General features: G+C 44.4%; 1 protein-coding gene across 2 annotated transcripts in view; it reads left to right on the top strand.

Annotated features, from left to right (window-relative positions):
• LOC142099297 (complement factor H-like) overlaps positions 1–21,003 on the top strand; it is a 359,733-nt gene that overhangs the window by 318,755 nt on the left and 19,975 nt on the right. For both annotated transcript variants that reach the window (XM_075182616.1, XM_075182615.1), the window contains one exon: positions 9,443–9,640. In XM_075182616.1, coding sequence (XP_075038717.1) covers positions 9,443–9,640 — 198 coding nt within the window. The remainder of the gene's footprint in view (positions 1–9,442; positions 9,641–21,003) is intronic.

Genomic DNA, 21,003 nt, shown 5'->3' with positions numbered 1-21,003 from the left:
GTGTTGAGGTGCAGTATGTGTGTAAATTCAGGCAAGCAATGGTAGGGTGCAGTATGTATGTTCTGGCAGGCAGTAGTGGGTTGCAGTATGTATGCATGTATGTTCAGGCAGGTAGTCGTTAGATGCAGTATGCATGTATGTATGTACATTCTGGAAGGCAGTGGTGTGGTGCAGTATGTATGTATGTTCTGGCAGGCAGTAGTGGGCTGTAGTATGTGTGCATATATATATATATATATATATATATATATATATATATATATATACTGGCAGGCAGTGGCGGGGTGCGGTATGTATGTATGTATGTAGGTATGTATGTTGTGAATAGGCAGTGGTGGGGTGCAGTATGTATGTATATACTGGAAGGCAGTGGTGAGGTACAGTATGTGTGTAAGATCAGACTAGCAATGGTGGGGTGCAGTATGTATGTATGTTCTGTAAGGCAGTGGTGGGGTGCAGTATACATGTATGTTCTGGCAGGCAGTGGTGGGGTGCAGTATGTTTGTTCAGGCAGGCAGTGGTGAGATGCAGTATCCATGTATGTATGTATTATCTGGCAGGCAGTGGTGTAGTGCAATATCTATGTAAGTTCTGGCAGGTATTGATGGAGTGCAGTATCTATTCATGTGTGTTCTGGCAGGCAGAGGTGGGCTGCAGTATGTATATATGTATGTATGTTCTCGCAGGCAGTGGTGGGGTGTAGTATGTATGTATGTTATGCAAGTAAGTGTTGCGGTGCAATATGTATGTTCTAGCAAGTAAGAGTTGGGGTGCAGTATGTATGTATGTTCTGGCAGGCAGTGGTGGCCTTCAGTATGTATATATGTATGTTCTGGAAGGCAGTGGTGGTGTGCAGTATGTATGTATGTTCTGGCAGGCAGGGGTGGGGTACAGTACTTATGTTATGACAGGCAGTTATGGGATGCAGTAGGTATGTATATATGGATGTTTGTTCTGGCAGCCAGTGTTGGGATGCAGTATGTATGTACTGGCAGACAGTGGTTTAGTGCAGTATGTATGTATGTATGTATGTATATATGTATGTCTGTGTATTCTGGCAGACAATGATGTGGTCCAGTATGTATATATGTATGTTTTGGCAACCAGTGGTGGGGTGCAGTATGTTTGTATGTTCTGACTAGAGATGCTCACTGACCCCAGTGTACTGGTTGTGGTTTTGGATCTGGATTAGTTTTGTGTTTTGGTTTTGGTTTTGGCTTTAGCAAAACCGCCCTCGTGTGTTTTGGTTTTCGATCTGTATTTTTTAGAAAAATTCCTATAATATGCTAAAATCACATAATGTTTCTCTTTTTTTGTTCCTTAATTGCTATTAACCTCAATAACACTAATTTCAAGTAATTTGCAGTCACTTTTGACCACCTCACAGGTCACAATATTATTGTCATAAACTTTCAGACAAATACTACAGTGAACTGGCTTTATGCCAAGCGACAGAGCAATGACTCAAACACAAGGCAGTTCCGAACACATCTAGGACACATTGGCACACAGCAGTAGCAGAAAAGAAAAGTGGTGCAAGATGGAATTGTCCTTGGGCCCACCCACCCACCCTTATGTTGGATCTTAAAAAGGACATGTACACTTTAACAAACCAAGCATTTCAGTCAGAAAAGTGACACTCCTTTGTTTGGGCCCCCACAAAAACAAGCTAACAATGGGCTTAAGGCACCTAAGGTAACTGTGCTGCTAATGAACTCTACTGTGGAAAGATGTTGTTGTCGTCATCCTCAGCCTCAACCTCAACTTCACCCACATCAGTGTGTACATCATCCTCACACATTATTAATTCATCACCGCTGGAATCCACCATTACAGAAGTCTCAGTATTTTGATGCAATTGGCAGGAAAAACCTTGCTCGTAGAACTTGAAGTTCATTTTTATGAACATCATCTTTCCACATTTTGAGGAAGTAGCCTCCTATGCCGATCTCTGACAAGGTTCCCGGCTGTGCTGAAAACTCTTTCTGAGTACACACTGGAGTGTGGGCAGCTTAGACAGTGCAAAATGAGTTGGTACATGGGTCTCCAAATTCCCTTTTTTCCTCCCAGTATGTAAAGAGACTGTCTGATGTGTCTATTTCTATGCTATTGTGGAAATAATCCTCCACCATCCTTTGGATGCTGATAGTAGGATCAGGTGGAGTTACGGCAGAAGTGTCACGTTTTTTTGGTCAATTCTTTTAGACCAGATCAGATGTCAAAATGTTGTGCTGAGTCATCTGCATCATCCCTGGGTCTCTTGGGAAAGCTAAGTTTTTTCATAGCAGCAGCTGAGTGAGAAACTGAAGGAAGAGACAACCGTTCTGTCACGTAACACTTGAGCTGTCATCTTGCTCACCAGGAGCTCCTTGCATCTCTTCAGATCTGGGTCAGTTGGAAACAAAGAGAAGACACAGCTCTTAAACCGAGGATCAAGCACAGTCACCAAAATGTAGTGATCCGATTTCAAGATTTTGATAACTCTTGGATCCTGGCGAAGCGCATCAAGTACTTGATCTACAAGTCCAACATACTTAGCGTAATTATTTTGTTTCATCTCCTTCAGTTTCTCAAGCTGCTTATCCAAAAGTCTAATTAAGGTAATCACTTGATTCAAGCTAGCAATGTCTGAACATACTTCACAAGTGACTACTTTGAATGGTTTCAGCATCTTGTACCACACTGTCACAAGCCGCGGTGGTACTCACAGCCGCCGCAGCTCGCTTCTGACTCCTCCTGGCGTCCCGGCCGTCACCTTGACGACCGAGGCGTCATTTCCTTTTCCTGCCCGGCCGTCGCCAAGGCAACGGCCGTATGCCTCTTCAACAGTGCTGCGTAGCGGCAGTGCTGGAAGCCGGGCGCATGCGCGCCATAGACAGCCTGTGGGCTGATTAAATGAAGGGGGCTGAATTTACAGGACATTAGCCTGCAACTGTATGTTTCAGGGACAAGCCCTGATTGGTCCTGCTCTGTACTAGCAATTAGTCTGCAGGTGTGTATACAAATCCTGATTGGTCTATGTCTGTACTTAAGGCAATGAGGTCTGCTGCCTCATTGCCGGTTATAGCTTCTGTTGCCAGTCTGCTGAACTGCTCTGTGCCCTGTACCTGTCCGTTGAATATTCTGCTGATTACCCGTGTATGACCCTTTGCCTGGATTTGGACCCTGCCTGTGTATCTCGTGACCCTTGACCTCGGCTTGTTTATTGGAATTGCTATCTGCTGGCGGCCCTTGACCTCTGCTTGGACTTCACTCCGCTTACCTGGGTTCTCCCCAGCTGGTACACACTTCACGACCCTCTGTCAGTCTGCAGCCCAGTCTGTTCCCACCACCAGGGGCTCTAGTGAACACCTGACTGGCAGAGTAGATTCCGGGTTGTGTTGTGCCGGCTGGAGGGGTTCCTAACACACACAGAAAGTATTCTCCACTGCGCTTGACTAAAACACACCCCCCCTCTTTTCCCAATGTCATGGCTTGTGGAGAAAGCGTGGAAGGCAGGTGGCAGGGCAAATTAAATTGCTGTTGCAGCTGCTGCAATCTCCTACATGCTGTTGCCAAATGCCGGAAATGTCCCGATATTTTACGGGCCACAGACAGCATCTCCTGCCCGTCCCTGTCATTTTTTTTAAAAGCTCTGTACCACCAAGATTATTGTGTGAGCAAAGCAGGGAATGTGATGGATTTCACCCAGCTGTAATGCTCTCACAATATTGGTGGCGTTTTCAGAAATGACAAATCCTGAGGACTGTCCAAGCGGGATAAGTCATGTTGCAATGACATCCCTTATTTTTTATAACAGATTGTCAGCTGTATGCCTCTTAGTGAAGCCAGTGATACAGAGTAGCCTGCCTCTGACAAATGTGATGTACTTGGGTACATGCTTCTGCTGTTCCTGCTGGTGAAGGCGAATCACCAACCCAGTGGGCTGTCACAGTCATATAATCATTAGTTTGCCCAGTTCCGCTTGTCTACATATCTGTGGTTAAGTTTACAGTGGGTAGAATGGCATTTTGTAGCTCAATAATTGCATTTTTATGAACCTTCTGGTAGAGGTGAGGAATAGCTTTTCTACTGAAATGGTGTCGTGATGGAGTCTGGTAACCGGGGCACAAGACCTCAAGTAACTGTCTAAAACCAGCTGCATTAATAGTGGATATTGCATGCAGATCTAATACTAGCTTAGTCGCCATGGGGTCTGTGATCCGCTTTGCGACTGGGTAACAGCTTTCAAACTTGCTTCCTCTTGCAAAGGATTGTTTAACAGTCAATTGTTTCAAACTACTAGTAGTTTTCTTCTTGATCTGCTTCTGCGATGAAGATTCACCCACAGCAGCAGCAGCAGCATCAGCAGTAGGACTAACGCTTAAGAATTGTTCTGAGGAATCCAGGATAGTGGAGGAGTCATCTAGCCTTAGCAACTTGGATGCAGGACTAACTCCGATCACTACTGAGGATATTGATGAGGACGGTGTTGTGGGTGTAGATTGCAGGTGTCGGGATGTAGGTGAGAGAAGGGTCCTAGCTCATGATGGACTGCTTGTTGTTATTTTTTTAGCATAAGTTTCTGATTTTCCCAACAGCATGGACTTTGGATACAAATTTATTTTGGACTTTGGTGACAGTCATTTTTGGATTGAAAGCTGCTGACTACAGAAGAAAACTTCATTGGTGAGTTTCTTGGGGATTTATTATTTTTAATAAAAATATGTGGTGTAAATGAGGGTGTTTACTGTCATTAGTGTGGGTTTATTATTTTTAATAAATGTTAGTGGTTTTAACAAGGGTGTTGTGGATTTGTAAATATTTTGTTTTGTGGAACTACAGGTCCCAGCCAGCCCTGGGTGTCAGGGCTTGTTGGCACTTGTGGTTCTCCAAGGGCCAACATGCCCTGGCTGCCATGGGTATGCTGGTGCTTGTAGCTATATAAGTAGCAGCATGCCAACACTATTTAGGGCAACCAGGCTGACTTGTAGTTCCACAAAACAAAATGGCGTCTGTTTGTTTTTTTAACACTTATATCGCCGTTTTTACCCTACACCACCAACCAGGGATGTAGGAAGAGCCCTAGTGCTATCAGCACTGGGCTGGGTGTCCCTAGGGGGGGCACTCATTTATTCGGCAGACCCCACTCCCTAGGGAATCCAGCCCAGCACTGAACAGCCTGGGGTTGGTTTGTCATTATGGCAGGAGGACCCCTGCTGTGTGTCCCCCTGCTATAGTGCCACCTTTTTTTTTTAAACTTTGATCTTTTTTTAACACCTTTGACAGCTGCCGGAGCTCTGGCAGCTGTATGACAGGGCAGTGTAACATTAATGTGTATACAACTCGCTGCTACAACACAGGAGAGTTAGCTATCACTGGAGTGTTTTACATAGCAGCAAATCGCCAGAGATGACCAGCGATTTTGAAGATCAGGGTTAAAATTGCAGCTTTATACATTTGAGAAAATTTTGACTAAAATCTGAGGTTTTCACCCCCGATTTGCCGCTTTTTTAACACACTGAAAAAATCGGACTTTGATACATTTACCCCCAGGTCAGTATATGTGTCACTACCATTACCCGCTGCAGTAGGAAATTAGACCAGGGCTGTGTATAAGTGTGTACCTGCTGTAAATAAACTCTAAAGCACGCTCCCTTTGATTAGTGCAGCACAAAGCACTTTTAATTTTCCCGCTCCCAGCTCAGTGCAGTGAATAAATTATCTGACGTCACTGAGGGGCGGGAGGTTTAAAACGGGCGCACGGACATATTAAACTTTATAAAGAGAGCTGTGCCAGGACTAAAAATGTTACTGTGTGTCCCCCGCAGCCAAAAACCATTAACCATCTTCCCTTTACCCGACAAATATGGCTGGAGAAAATTTCTTAGCGAGAGAGAAAGCCATAGTTGTACTTGCAAGTGACGCCACTCTGAGTACACCAAGCAGAACTTTGACCCGCGGAGCCTGTTCTGGGCCTTTCACTGCATGGATTTGGACAAAAACTTCACAGACTTGTAATATGAGATCGCAAAAGACATATTAGGGGTTGAGGTCCCAGTCAGGCCTCCTGTTGGTGTACGCAGGCCAGAGCTTTGAACCAGGGAGCCTGTTCTGGCCCTTCTACTGGATGGATTTGGTTTGTCTGTCCGGTTATGCATTCGAATAACCCTGCACCATTGGAATGAAACTAACTTGAGGTGGTCCAGTTGGATCCTGGCCAGGTTTTAAGGCTGTTAGGGTACCGGTCAAACCTTGTGTTGGTGTACACTGGCCAGAACATTGACCCAGAGAGCCTGTTCTGGGATTTGGATAACATTTAATATAAAAACAAAAATGACACTGGGCAGCCAACTAATGGGTGTGTTGGAAGAGCTACTAAGCTGCTAATTGTTTTTAAATTGTTGACAGTTACAACCAGCTCAAAGATAACTTAATAACTTAAGGATTTAATCATAGACAACAGCGGAAACTTCATCTAGTAAAATATAAACAAATGGAAAACAATATACAATGTCTGATAATATATCTAAGACAGTTTAACAATAATAACAATTAATTTTAAAACATATAGGTACACATATCTAAAAAATAAACAAATGCTAAGAGATATATATATATATATATATATATATATATATATATATAAAGCTCTGTGAATAATCATTCTAATAATGGGCTGAACATACAGTTATGGCCAAAAGTTTTGAGAATGCAACAAATATTAATTTTCACAAAGTCTGCTGCCTCAGTTTTTATGATGACAATTTGAATATACTCCAGTATGTCTTGAAGACTGATCAGATTAATTGCAATTAATTTCAAAGTCCCTCTTTGCCCTGACAATGAATGCTATCCCAAAAACAACATTTCTACTGCATTTCAGCTCTGCCACAAAAGAATCAGCTGACAACAGGTCAGTGATTCTCTCATTAACACAGGTGAGAGTGTTGACGAGGACAAGGCTGGAGATCACTCTGTCGTGCTGATTGAGATAGAATAACAGACTGGAAGCTTTAAAAGGAGGGTGGTGCTTGAAATCATTGTTCTTTCTCTGTTAACCATGTTTACCTGCAAGGAAACATGTGCAGTCTTCATTGCCTTGCACAAAAAGGGTTTCACAGGCAAGGATATTGCTGCTATTAAGATTGCTCCTAAATCAACCATATATCAGATCATCAAGAATTTCAAGTAGAGGGATTCAATAGTTGTGAAGAAGGCTTCAGGGAACCCAATAATGTCCAGCAAGTGCCAGGACCGTCTCCTAAAGTTGATTCAGCTGGGGGATCGGGGCACCACCAGTGCAGAGCTTGCTCAGGAATGGCAGTAGGCAGGTGTGAGTGCATCTGCACGCACAGTGAGGTGAAGACTTTTGGAGGCTGGTCTGGTGTCAAGAAGGCCAGCAAAGAAGCCACTTCTCTCCAGGTAAAACATCAGGGACAGACTGATATTCTGCAATAGATACAGGGATTAGACTGCTGAGGACTGGAGTAAAGTCATTTTCTCTGATGAATCACCTTTCAGATTGTTTGGGGCATCTGGAAAAAATGCTTGTCTGGAGAAGGAAAGGTGAGCACTACCATAAGTCCTGTGTTGTACCAACAGTAATGCATCCTGAGACCATTCATGTGTGGGGTTGCTTCTCAGCCAAGGGAGTGGGCTCACTCACAATTTTGCATAGGAACACAGCCATGAATAAAGAATGGTACCAAATCATCCTCCAAGAGCAACTTCTCCCAACCATGCAAGAACAGTTTGGTGAAGAACAATACCTTTTCCAGCACGATGGAGCACCTTGCCATAAGGCAAAAGTGATAACTAAGTGGCTCAGGGATCAAAACATGGAAATTGTGGGTCCATGGCCAGGAAACTCCCCAAACCTTAATCTCATTGAGAACTTGTGGTCAATCCTCAAGAGGCGGGTGGACAAACAAAAACTGACACATTCAGACAAACTCCAAGTATTGATTAGGCAAGAATGGGTGGCCATCAGTCAGTATGTGGCCCAAAAGTTGATTGACAACATGTCAGGGCGAATTGCATAGGTCTTCAAAAAGAAGGGTCAACACTGTAAATATTGACTCTTTGAATAAAGTTAATGTAATTGTCAATAAAATCCTTTCACATGTATGAAATGCATGTAAATTTACTTCAGTATACCATAGCAGCATCTGACAAAAAGGACTAAAAACACTGAAACAGCAAACTTTGTGAAAACCAATACTTGTGTCATTCGCAAAACTATTGGCCATGACTGTAATCAAATAGTATTTGTATACATCACAATAATGCTGATTGTCAGTAAAAGATCTTATAATGATAGCTGGTATTCATGAGAATTATTACTGAAGAACAATGTAGACAGTGGACAAATGTTGTTAGAAATCTTAATATCAAAATATGCTTAGTCCAATGAAGAACCTGCCACCCTGTATATCAAAGGGAACTTTCACGAGTGTCCCAGCAACACCATATGATACATATTCCAAACAAAATCCCCAAAAACATGGAAACAGCACAGGTTGGCCCTTTATACTTGTTGTAATGTGCTTAGAAGTCCATGGAGGATGTGTCTGAATTTTCTAACACGTCCTGTCAGAAGTTTTGGCACAAATGATTGTCCAGCTTTAACAAATACTACATTGCTGTGATGAAGTCAATCAGAGCTAATAAGCTTTTTCAATTATAGATCTAAATTCAATTATTCGCAGTGTAACTTTAGAGCTATACATATTCCATGTTATTATGATTTCATCAGAAGGCTAATGCAGAAGGCTAATGTGATCAGTGTGATCCCCAGTCAGTAAGCCTTACACTACACAAAAATTATGGAGCCCAGAAAGAGGGAGAGGTTTTGTAATGCACACCCTGGCTCAAAGAAACTATAGGGTCCCCTCATTTGACGGAGGATAGTTCCCTCTTTCAAGGCAGACAGAGAATTCTGCCCGGCCACTCTGATTGTGCTTTAAACACAATTAGAGTGACCAGGCAGCATCCTCTGCGTTTCTGTCTCTGCCTACAGGGACATGAATAAAGTGTGCAGCTGTAGACTAGGGGTGGCGATTGCCCCAGTCGGCTGCTAGAAAAGAAATAGGGGTGGGCACTAAATTGCCCTACCCCCTAGGAGAAAATCAAGGTTCGCCCCTGGGCCGAACGCCCCTTTCCTTCTCCGCTCCTTTCCCTACCCGAAAACATAAGCTGTAGTAGGTGTCCTTTGCACATGGATATTGAGCGGACATGGCTGCGGTTACTGTGATATGGTCTGGATCTGGGCATGAGTGATTTTGTATACGATACGGTCAAAATCTTCATATATGTGCCTTGATGAATCAGGCACTAAATGGTTTAAAATATCTTTTTTATTATTGTATTAAAATCATAAATAGTAAACCTCAACTGAAAGCCTTGGGCTGTAAATGCAATGCTTTTATTTTGTTTTTGCTTTGTTTTGATTTTTTCCCAGAGCCATGTACTGTAACGAGAAAGGACATGAACGAAAATAATATACAGATGATATTGATAAACCAGGACAAACTGTATGCTCAACATGGTGATGTAATAATGTTTACTTGTAAAAATGGATATGTGTTTTCGCCTGGCACTAACATGATAGGAAAGTGTGACAGAGGAGTGATGCAATATCCTAAATGCTTTGAAAAAGGTGAGTACCAATGAGTCAACCAAAAGTATTGAGAGGGAAAAATGTGTAAAGAATAAACATGCTCGTCAGTGTCATGGAGAGGAATTAATTGTCTTATTACAGTACTTATCAGTTTAGTGCAAATAGCAATTTTGTGATGTAATCTATGTATATCAATCATTCAAAAAACTTTCAACAGTTTAGAGCTAAATTTATAAAAGCAAACATATGTTTTTTCTATGGGTTACTTAACATTTGTACTGGTTATACTTAGTTATTGATCAAGTGTACTAGTAAGTGTTTTAATTGCTCACTTTTCATATTAATTACTTTCTGTACAACTATACATTACAGGCATACTGAGGCAATTTTGAGTTCTGTCATTTTTCAAATAAGAGAAGACTACTGGTAAGATGCCAGAGACTCAGAACTTATGCTTGTGGAAAATAATTTTTATTTACATACTATAGATGTTATAGAACCAGAAGTGTTTGCATGATGTAGTATGAGTGTATATGTGGGGTATTTATTTCTCCTAATGACCCTCAACATTACATTATCATCCCCAATACATCAATAAATACCATGACAATACATTATTAGTACCTAATTACAGCAATAAATAACCCCCCACCAGGGCCGGACTGGGACTAAAAATCAGCCCTGGCATTTAAGGTACACAGGCCCACCTCAGTTCCAGCAGGAATGAAAATATGTGCCACCGCGTAGCGGTGGCGCTGAACACGGCGTGACCTCATTGTGTTGTGGGTGTGGCCAACATGGGGCATTGATACATACATTATAATAATACATTACATTTTAGACAAATACACAGACCCTACTGTTAGAAGCACACAGCGTTGCCTTCACAAGCAGTACGTTGTGAAGCGGGACATACCTCCCTTGCAGTCGGACCAAATCCTGACTAAGGGAGACAGTCATCCAAATTCAGGACTGCCCTACCAGATTCAGGACAGTTGGCAGACTGTCCTGCTCTCTCCTACCTGTCTTGGTCACTTTCACCACTTGTAGCAGATGGTTTCTTTAGCTCAGTTCATTCTTGTCTCGAACCTGGAATATTGGATGCCCTATTTTGAAAAAAAAAATGGGTACATGAGATTTAGAAAACTCCAACCAGCCCCAATGTTAAAACAATAGCACTCACGTTTTATAATTAGGCCTACCTCCAGTCCCCACAATAATAATATTCACATTAATTAAGTAGACCAATTTCCCTCCAACCAGCCCCAACATAAAATTAACAGTATACCCATTTACTCAAGACATATTTCCCTCCCTCCAAACAGTCCCAGCAATAAATTAAATAGCATTAAAATGTAATAAATATAGCCATTTTCCACAACCAATCCCGACAATAAATAATTTATATTCACATTCAATAAATAGCCCTTCTCCCCAAAATCAGCCCCATATTCAATTGATAGCCCTAAACCACCCCAGCATTAAATTAAAGGTTCTTTCACCTCACCTTAAATAATTAGCCCCCACCTACACTCCACCATTAAATAGCCTACCTCCCACACTATATTAAGATCCTCCCTTCTCTCACATATTATATTAAAATACTGCGCGCACGCACACACATGCTATATTTAAAATACTGCGCTCGCGCACACTATATGAACATGGCCAAACACGCACGTACACTATAGCAACATGGGGCCACACATGCACAAAATTAGCCCCACAGCCACACTGTTAGCCCCACTGGTTGTTAGCCCCACTGTCTGGTTGTTAGCCCCACTGTCTGGTTGTTAGCCCCACTGTTTTTCCTCCACTGTTTGTTAGCCCCACTGTTTATTTGTTAGCACCACTGTTTGTTAGCCCCACTGTTTGTTTGTTAGCCCCACTGTTTGTTTGTTAGCCCCACTGTTTTTCCTCCACTGTTTGTTTGTTAGCCCCACTGTTTGTTTGTTTGTTAGCCCCACTGTTTGTTTGTTTGTTAGCCCCACTGTTTGTTTGTTTGTTAGCCCCACTGTTTGTTTGTTAGCCCCACTGTTTTTCCTCCACTGCTTGTTTGTTAGCCCCACTGTTTGTTTGTTAGCCCCACTGTTTGTTTGTTTGTTAGCCCCACTGTTTGTTTGTTAGCCCCACTGTTTGTTTGTTAGCCCCACTGTTTTTCCTCCACTGTTTGTTTGCCCCAGTTTGCCAGCCCCACTGTTTGCCACACTATACTTACTTACACACACAGACACTTACCTTTTTACATCCAGCAGCAGCAGCACCCTGCGCGCTGGTCAGCCAACGGAGAATCAATGACTGCCGACTATGCAGTAATCACATGGGACGGTGCCTGTGGCGTGGTGCCGTCCCATGTGATTACTCACATAGTCGCCAGTCACTGACTCTCCGTCCGCCGAGCAGCGCGCAGGGTGCTGCTGCTCGGCGGACATGCGGACCGGCCCTTCTGGCCATCGGCCCTTCTGGCATTTGCCAGAAGTGCCAGATGGCCAGTCCGCCCCTGCCCCCCACACACACTCATATTACATCAGTACCCCCACATTACAGCAACCAGCATCAGCCCCCACATTACAGCAACCAGCATCACCCCCCCCCCACGTTACAGCGTCCAGCATGACCCCCCACATTACAGCAACCAGCATCACCCCCCACATTACAGCGTCCAGCATGACCCCCCACATTACAGCATCCGGCATCACCCCCACATTACAGCAATACCCTCTCCCACTTATTAGCAATACTAACCCCCAAACACACTACAACATTGCCACCACATACTAAAGCAATACCACCAATTACATAGGCGCCACTGTAGAGAACCAATGTTCTGCTTTTTTCAAATCTCCCACAAAATAGCAACAACAGAATACTTACACACATTTAATTAACAGGTATCCTTTTCCCTCAATTAAATAGTAATGGCAGAATTTTCATGAATCATTCCACACAAAACAAAACTCTAACAAAAATATCAGGAAAAACATAACTGTTGAATGATCACCAGAACCTACGCTGCCACATTAAAAGTATTTTCATCTGCAGCAAAATGTCAAATGAAAATATTTTATTTACTACAGTAATTGGATATGCGTCTTTTCTACTCATTTTAAATTACACAGTATATAAATTAAGGGAATAGAGGAGGTGGGTGAGAGCTAACTGGATGTGATCCATCAATTTGATTAGATAGGAAACATTTAGATTATTTAACTGGAGAAGTCTACCCCCTTGACTTACAGGAAGGGCTGACAAGAGGAATTTTGGACCCTGGTACAGCCATTTCTTTGGGCCCCCATCATAGTCAACAATGAGAGACTTGCCTTTGACATAAGTTCATATTATGCCACACCGTAGTGCCCCCAGGTAATATTATGCCACATAGTATTACCCTCAATTTATATTAGGCCATACAGTAGTGCCCACAAATCATATTTTGCCATAATAGTGCCCCCAAATCATATTATGCCACAATAGTGCCCCCAAATCATATTATGTAATACAGGAGTGCCCCCAAATCATATTATGCCACAGTAATGCCTCCAAATTATATTATGTCACAGTAGTGCCCCCAAATCATATTATGCCACAATAGTGCCCCAAATCATATTATGTCATACAGTATGTTAGGAACTCCTTCAGTCAGCACTACAAAACCCGGAGTCTGCTCCGCAGTCTGGTGTTCGCTGGAGCCCCTAGTGGTGGGGACAGACTTGGCTGCAGACGAACGGAGGGTCGTGTAATGTGCACTGACTGGGGAGAACCCTGAGGTAGCGAAGTAGTACAGCAGTGTGAGATCCAAGCAAAGGTCAAGGGCCGGCAGCAGGCAGCGATACCAGATAACGAGCCAAGGTCAGGGGTCACAGGCAATACAACGAGGTCCAGAAACAAGCCAGGGGTCATACATGGGAAATCCAAACTAGAGGTACAGCACAGGAGCAGGGAAACAGGAACAGGAGCCTAGCTACACAGGAAGCTATAACTGGCAGTGAGCCTTAAGTAGTGAGAAGAACCAATAGGAGCAGAGTGCAGCGAGACTCCTCCCATAGTGCAGAATATCATCCCCGGGCATGCTCAGTTGGATTAGTGGGATATTTTCTAAGTTCCTGAGCATGCTCACTATGCAATTCCTCTCCTGCATGCTCAATGCAGCTGGGTGTTCCTCTTCACAAGACAGCTGCTGCTGATCACTACACTCACTGGCTCATTAAAACCATTGCCAGTTCATATATCTTAGTGTGTTACTTTTTTCTGCGCATAGGCGCCCAGCTGTAGGACAGCTGGCCAGGCGCTGCGGCAGACGAGGCAGTGCGTCCCGGTTGTTGCCTAGGCACCCAGGATGCGCAGGGCGGAAGTGACGTCCCGGTCATCAAGGAGACGGCCCGCGATGCCGATCAGCATAATGCTTAGACTTTAATGAGGCTTGTTTGAGGGCAATGTGCACCTTTCTCCATATCCGGCTCAGATAAGAAATCGAAGCGCTAGGTTTAGCTTGATTCGGAACTCCCAGCGAATTGGACCGAGGATGGAATCCAAGGTTACAGAAAAATGGCGAAACCAGAGTAGAAGAATGGCACGAGTTATTGTAGGCAAACTCTGCCCATGGAAGCAGAGCAGCCCAATCACTATGGCATTTAGTTACATATAAACTGAGAAATTGCTCAAAGGATTGATTGACCCTTTCCGTTTGTCCGTTGGACTGTGGGTGATACCCTGACGACAGACAGAGTTTGATTCCCAATTGGGCACAGAACGCTCTCCAGAAGGTGGCTACAAATTGGGAGCCGTGGTCAGAGACAATGTTAACAGGAAGTCCATGGAGCTTGAAAACGTGCTGAATGAATAGAGATGCCAACGTTTTAGCGCATGGCAATCCTACAAGGGGGATGAAGTGGGCCATCTTGCTAAATCTGTCAACTATCACCCAGATGGTGTTAAAGCTGGATGAACGCGGTAGTTCCATAATGAAGTCCATAGATATGTGAGTCCAGGGTCTCACTGGAACAGACAGCGGCATAAGAGGACTTCTTCAAAAAGTATCCTGGGAAACCTGGAAGTCGGGGTACCTTGACCCCTCCTCAAGGGGGGGTACTGTTACGAGCCGCGGCTCCCCGACGGGCCACCGTGGCTCACTTCCGGTTCTCCCAGACACCCCGGCCGTCTTCCACTCATCACCCTTCTTGATCCGGACCAAATTATATGCCTCCCGCAGATCGATCTTGGAGAAGATCGTGGAAAATTTGAGCTGATCTAAGAGCACGGAGATGAGTGGCAACGGGTAAGTATTCTTCACGGTAATCCCATTTAGACCCCGATAGTCTATGCACGGGCGGAGGCTCCCATCCTTCTTAGCCACAAAGAAGAAACCTGCTCCTACGGGTGATTTAGATGGTCAAATGAATCCCTTACCTAGATTTTCCTCCACATAGTCATCCATAGCCTTAGTCTCAGGAATGGACAGGGCATATAATCTTCCCTTAGGAAGCTTGGCATCCGGAACCAGATCGATGGAGCAATCATAGCTACGATGTGGGGGTAGAGAGTCTGCTTACTTCTTAGAGAACACATCGTGGAACTCATGGTAAGGCAAAGGAAGAGATTCGGGACAAGGCTGAACAACCCGAAGAGGAAGAACAAGACAGGTTGAGGAACAAGTCTTACTCCATCGTATGATTTCCCCCGTGCTCCAATCGATGTGAGGATTATGAAGTTGGAGACAAGGATGCCCCAGAATCAATGGTATGGAGGAACAGGAAATCAAGAAGAACGAGAGGACTTCAGAATGGAGAGCTCCCACGGTAAGATACAGAGGAGGAGTTTGATATGAGATCCTTCCGTCAGTCAACGGTTTACCGTCCAGTCCGCAGACCGTAATTTCCGAGTCCAAGTTTATGGAAGGAATACCAAGTGTCTTGGCAAAGTTCACATCCCAAAAATTTCCAGCTGCACCACTGTCTAGAAAAGCAGAGGTGGAAACGGATCTATTACCATACATGATCCGAGCAGGGATTAGGATGGAATTCTTGGAAGAGATAATTTGGAGACCTAGGCGTACCTCTTCCTTTACTCCTAGGCCTGGTCTTTTCCCGCCTTGTTGGGGCAGTTACGCAGGAGATGGCCCTTATTGCCACAGTAGAGACATAGCCCCTGTGACCGCCGCCTGGATTTTTCCTCAGGGGACAGACGATAAGCCCCTAACTGCATGGGCTCTGGCAAATCCTGAGGAACCGGGTAGACGGCTGAAGAGGACCAGGATGGTGAGGCGGCCTCCCTCTCGCACCTCCTTTCCTTGATCCTGCGGTCAATTTTATGAACTAATTGCATTAAGGCCTCCAGGGAAGGAGATGAAGGATACTGGACTAAGGAGTCCTTTATCTGCTCCGAGAGCTCAAGCCGGAACTGACTCCGTAGTGCGGGGTCATTCCACTGACTGTCGACCGACCAACGTCGGAACTTGGCACAACACTCTTCCGCTGTCCGCCGCCCTTGTTTCAGCGCTCTTAGGTGTGACTCGGCTGAGGCCACCCTGTCTGGATCATCATATAGGAGACCAAGTGCGTTGAAGAAGGCGTCTACGGACTGCAGGGCTGGATTAACAGGAGTCAGACTGAATGCCCAGGATTGGGGATCGCCCTGAAGTAAGGAGATGATAATACCGACCCTCTGTTGCTCCGAGCCCGAGGAACGGGGCCTGAGATGGAAATATAGCTTGCAGCCCTCTTTAAAATTCCGGAACAAAGTTCTATCCCCGGAGAAACTGTCCGGAAGATTTAACTTCGGCTCAGGGGCAGGTGCCAGAATTGCTTGTGAGGCCTTGGTGGCTTCTTCCTGAGCAGAAAGTCTAAGCGAAAGGTCCTGAACCACCTGCGAAATGGCCTGGATCTGTCCTGCTAGGACTTGAGCCGGACTGGGTTCCATCGGTGGGAAATAGGATCGTCTTTATTTTTGGGCCAGTTATAATTAGGAATGTGCACCGGCCACTTTTGGTGTCTCGTGTTTTGTGTTTTGGATTTGGATTTGCTTGAGGTTTTGGGTTCGGATTTGTTTCGCAAAACACCTGACGAAAGGTTTTGGTTCGGATTTAAGGTTTTGGATTCAAATTTATTTTGAAAAAAACATAAAAAGTGTTAAAATCAAGTTTTTGGGTTTATTTTCACTCCTACGCTATTATTAACCTCAATAACATTCAATAACAATAATTTCCACTAATTCCCAGTCTATTCTGCAGAATCAGTGAACTTTGTAATATTGCAGTACCACTGGACTTATACTGCTGAATCAGTGAACTTTGTAATATAGCAGTACCACTGGACTTATACTGCTGAATCAGTGAACTTTGTAATATTGCAGTACCAATGGACTTATACTGCAGGATTGTTTTTGGATATTTTTTTTTTATTTCTTTTTTTTATAATTATTTTTTTTATAACTTTTTTTGGACTGAGCACAGCACAGCACGAGATATAGCAGGACAGAGGACCACCTAACACAACCTCCCTCTACCCTGATCAATGCCCAAGTGAAGATGGCGGCGGGAATTTATAGAATACGAGTATCGCGAGATCCGACAGCGGGATTATGACTCAGAGCCTCGGTTTCAGTTTTGCAATTGGCGGGAATACCCAGATCTGTCTCGGATCCGGCTCGGATCGGCAACGTTCAGGTGGGCTCGGATTTCAGATATCCGAGCCTGCTCATCTCTAGTTATAATGTTAAAAACTCCTTCAGTCAGCACTACAAAACCCGGAGTCTGCTCCGCAGTCTGGTGTTCGCTGGAGCCCCTAGTGGTGGGGACAGACTTGGCTGCAGACGAACGGAGGGTCGTGTAATGTGCACTGACTGGGGAGAACCCTGAGGTAGCGAAGTAGTACAGCAGTGTGAGATCCAAGCAAAGGTCAAGGGACGGCAGCAGGCAGCGATACCAGATAACAAGCCAAGGTCAGGGGTCACAGGCAATACAACGAGGTCCAGAAACAAGCCAGGGGTCATACACGGGAAATCCAAACTAGAGGTACAGCACAGGAGCAGGGAAACAGGAACAGGAGCCTAGCTACACAGGAAACTATAACTGGCAGTGAGGCTCAGTCCTCACTGCCTTAAGTAGTGAGAAGAACCAATAGGAGCAGAGTGCAGCGAGACTCCTCTCATAGTGCAGAATATCATCCCCGGGCATGCTCAGTTGGATTAGTGGGATATTTTCTAAGTTCCTTAGCATGCTCACTATGCAATTCCTCTCCTGCATGCTCAATGCAGCTGGGTGTTCCTCCTCACAAGACAGCTGCCGCTGATCACTACACTCACTGGCTCATTAAAACCATTGCCAGTTCATATATCTTAGTGTGTTACTTTTTTCTGCACGTAAGCACCCGGCTGTAGGACAGCTGGCTGGGCGCTGCGGCAGACGAGGCAGTGCGTCCCGGTTTTTGCCTAGGCAACCGGGACGCGCAGGGCGGAAGTGACGTCCCGGTCGTTAAGGAGACGGCAGGGCTGTCTGGGAGAACCGGAAGTGAGCCGCGGCGGCCCGTCGGGGAGCCGCGGCTCGTAACACAGTAGTGCCCCAAACCATATTATGTCACAGTAGTGCCTCCAAATCATATTATGTCATAGTAGTGCCCCCAAATTCTATTATGCCATAGTAGTGCCCACAAATCACATTCTCCCCTGTTCCTCTCACCCCTCTTCCTACATCACCTTCTCCCCTGGCACTCTCACTCCACTTCCTGCACCACCTTGTCCCCAGGCCCTCTCACCCCACTTTCTGCAATACCTTGTCCCCTGGTCCTCTCACCCCTTTTCCTGCACCACCTTCTCCACTGGCACTCTCACCCCTCTTCCTGCACCACCTTCTTCCCTGGCAATCTCACCCATCTTCCTGCACTACCTTCTCTCCTGAAATCTTACCCTATTCCTGTCCGCCACCTTCTCCCCTGGCAATCTCATCCCTCTTCCTGCACCACCTGCTACCTTGGTACTTTCACCCCTCTTCCTGCACCACCTCCTCTCACTCACGACAACCGACCCCCCCCCCCACGCATGCGAATCGTGGAAAATCGCCCCCCCCCCCCCCCCCCCGGCCGAGTCACGGCAAATCCCACCCCCCACGCTCGAGTCGCGGCACATCGCAGAGTGCAGAACTGGAAACTGTGTCCAGGATGCAGGGCACAGTTTCAGTTTACTGACAGAAGGCAGAGGCAGGCGAGGGGAAGAAACAGAGCAACAATCGACCGCGACATATGTAGCAAGTTGGCTGGCTCTGGGAGGAGCCAGCCTCCAGGAAGCCAGAGAGTGTCGGGGCCAGCAGATAATGGGCACATGGGCATTTGCCAGAAGTGCCAGATGGCCAGTCCGGCCCTGTATGTGTGTGTATATATATATATATATATATATATATATATATCTATCTATCTCAAAAACACAAATATCAGCGCTGGTAAGTGGTACACACACCACTAACAAACGATCCGTGGGGTAAAATATAACGATTTATTGATAAAAAACAAATCAATACATGAGAGTCACCGGCTAGTGTGGAAAAATACATGTATGAAAATATAAACTGCAGTATTCGAGTGGCAAATACAATCTGAAAATAATCTAATACATATAAGGCAACCAATAAACAATGTATATTGTGTAATAAATATGCCACAGTTCATGGAAAATTCTATGTGGCTATTTCGCTCTCAGATGGATCCAACTAACTCAGAATACGGAATACATGATATAACAGTGTGGCCACACCAAATAAAACAAATAAATAGTTCAATTGTGTTGAAAATAGCCACTCCAATGTGGTAAATTGAATGTTCCTCAGAAACCGGTATAAGTGTCAGAAATTATCGTCAATCCACGGCTAGGCTCCGCTCAAGATCGTCTATCCCACTCACCGCATCAGTGATTGTGTAATACAGACCTTGTTCTAAAAATCAGTCCCATAGGCAGTCTGGAAGTACGTGGGACGCTGGTTCATTGAACACTAAATGCGATGCGTAGCTCTGGAGGGAGATGCCGAAAATACTTTATTCTCAATGCCGTGACACAGCTGAGGGAAGCGCCTGTGGACTGGAGCAAACGGCTGAAGTAATCTAGATTCCCGGTAATAGGTCGCGAGTGTAGAAATAAACTGCACTATACTCCCACTCGATGGGATGTCAGATGGCACAGTGAGATCTCCTAACCTGATGCGTTTCTTCACCTGTAAGTGATTTCATCAGAGATAATGAACTGCTGTAGTAGGGTCTCCTCTTATATATCCTTAGCAGGATCAATTAGTCAACCACTGGTGGAGAACCTGGAATTAGCTATTTGTGCCAGGTTGCTGCTCTTTTTGATATATATATATATGTGTATATATCTTAAACATTAACATGCATTTACACATTTACATAGCGCCAACAAATTCCATAGCGCTTTAAAATTGGGAACAAACATTAATAAGAAAATACTGGGTAATATATACAGACAAAGAGGAAAGAGAACCCTGCTCGCAAGCTTACAATCTATATATATATATATATATCTCAAAACAAATGGGATAGGGCACCACATAGTATAATACTGTATTTAAAAGACACAAATAGAGAGACTGTACCAAAAGCCAGGAAATCATCATCATCACCATTATTTATGTAGTGCCACTGATTCCACAGTGCTGTACAGAGAACTCATGCACATCAGTCCCTGTCCCATTGGAGATTACAGTCTAAATTCCCTAACATACACATACAGACAGACAGAGAGAGACTAGGGTCAATTTTTGATAGCAGCCAATTAACCTACTAGTATGTTTTTGGAGTGTGGGAGGAAACCGGAGCATCCGGAGGAAACCCACGCAAACATGGGGAGAACATACAAACTCCACACAGATAAGGCCATGGTCAGGAATTGAACTCATGACCCCAGCGCTGTGAGGCAGAAGTGCTAACCACTTAGCCACTGTACTGCCCCAGGAAATGGAATTATCCACGTGTGTGAATAGAAAGACTATTCAAATGGTAGCATAGTCAATCAAATAGAACAGTGAGTAGATGAAAAATAGCAATAAGCACTCTGGAACACCAACACCCTTCAAGTGCAATATGTGTACCAGATGATTAAACTTTGTAGCTTATGTGTGGAATTCTCTGCTGTCATCAATCACATGGCAAGATATCTGTACAATTCTCAGAATTGCAGAAAAATTAGGGCCATCATGGTGTAGTATATTTGACATATACAAACTTAATGCAATAAAAACTTGAGGTATCTCACTCACATAAATATAAGTAATATGCACAGTTGAATGATATGCACTATCCAAAAAAAAGGCTATGTGTACAAAGATGTAATGGAGATATATATATATATATATATATATATATATATATATATATATATATATATATATGTGTGACTGTCATTCTGCC

This window comes from Mixophyes fleayi, chromosome 8, assembly GCF_038048845.1.
Source record: "Mixophyes fleayi isolate aMixFle1 chromosome 8, aMixFle1.hap1, whole genome shotgun sequence".
NCBI classification, from domain to species: Eukaryota; Metazoa; Chordata; class Amphibia; order Anura; family Limnodynastidae; genus Mixophyes; species Mixophyes fleayi.
The sequence above is the reverse complement of the archived record's forward strand: the minus strand, read 5'-3'. Positions and strand labels throughout refer to the sequence as shown.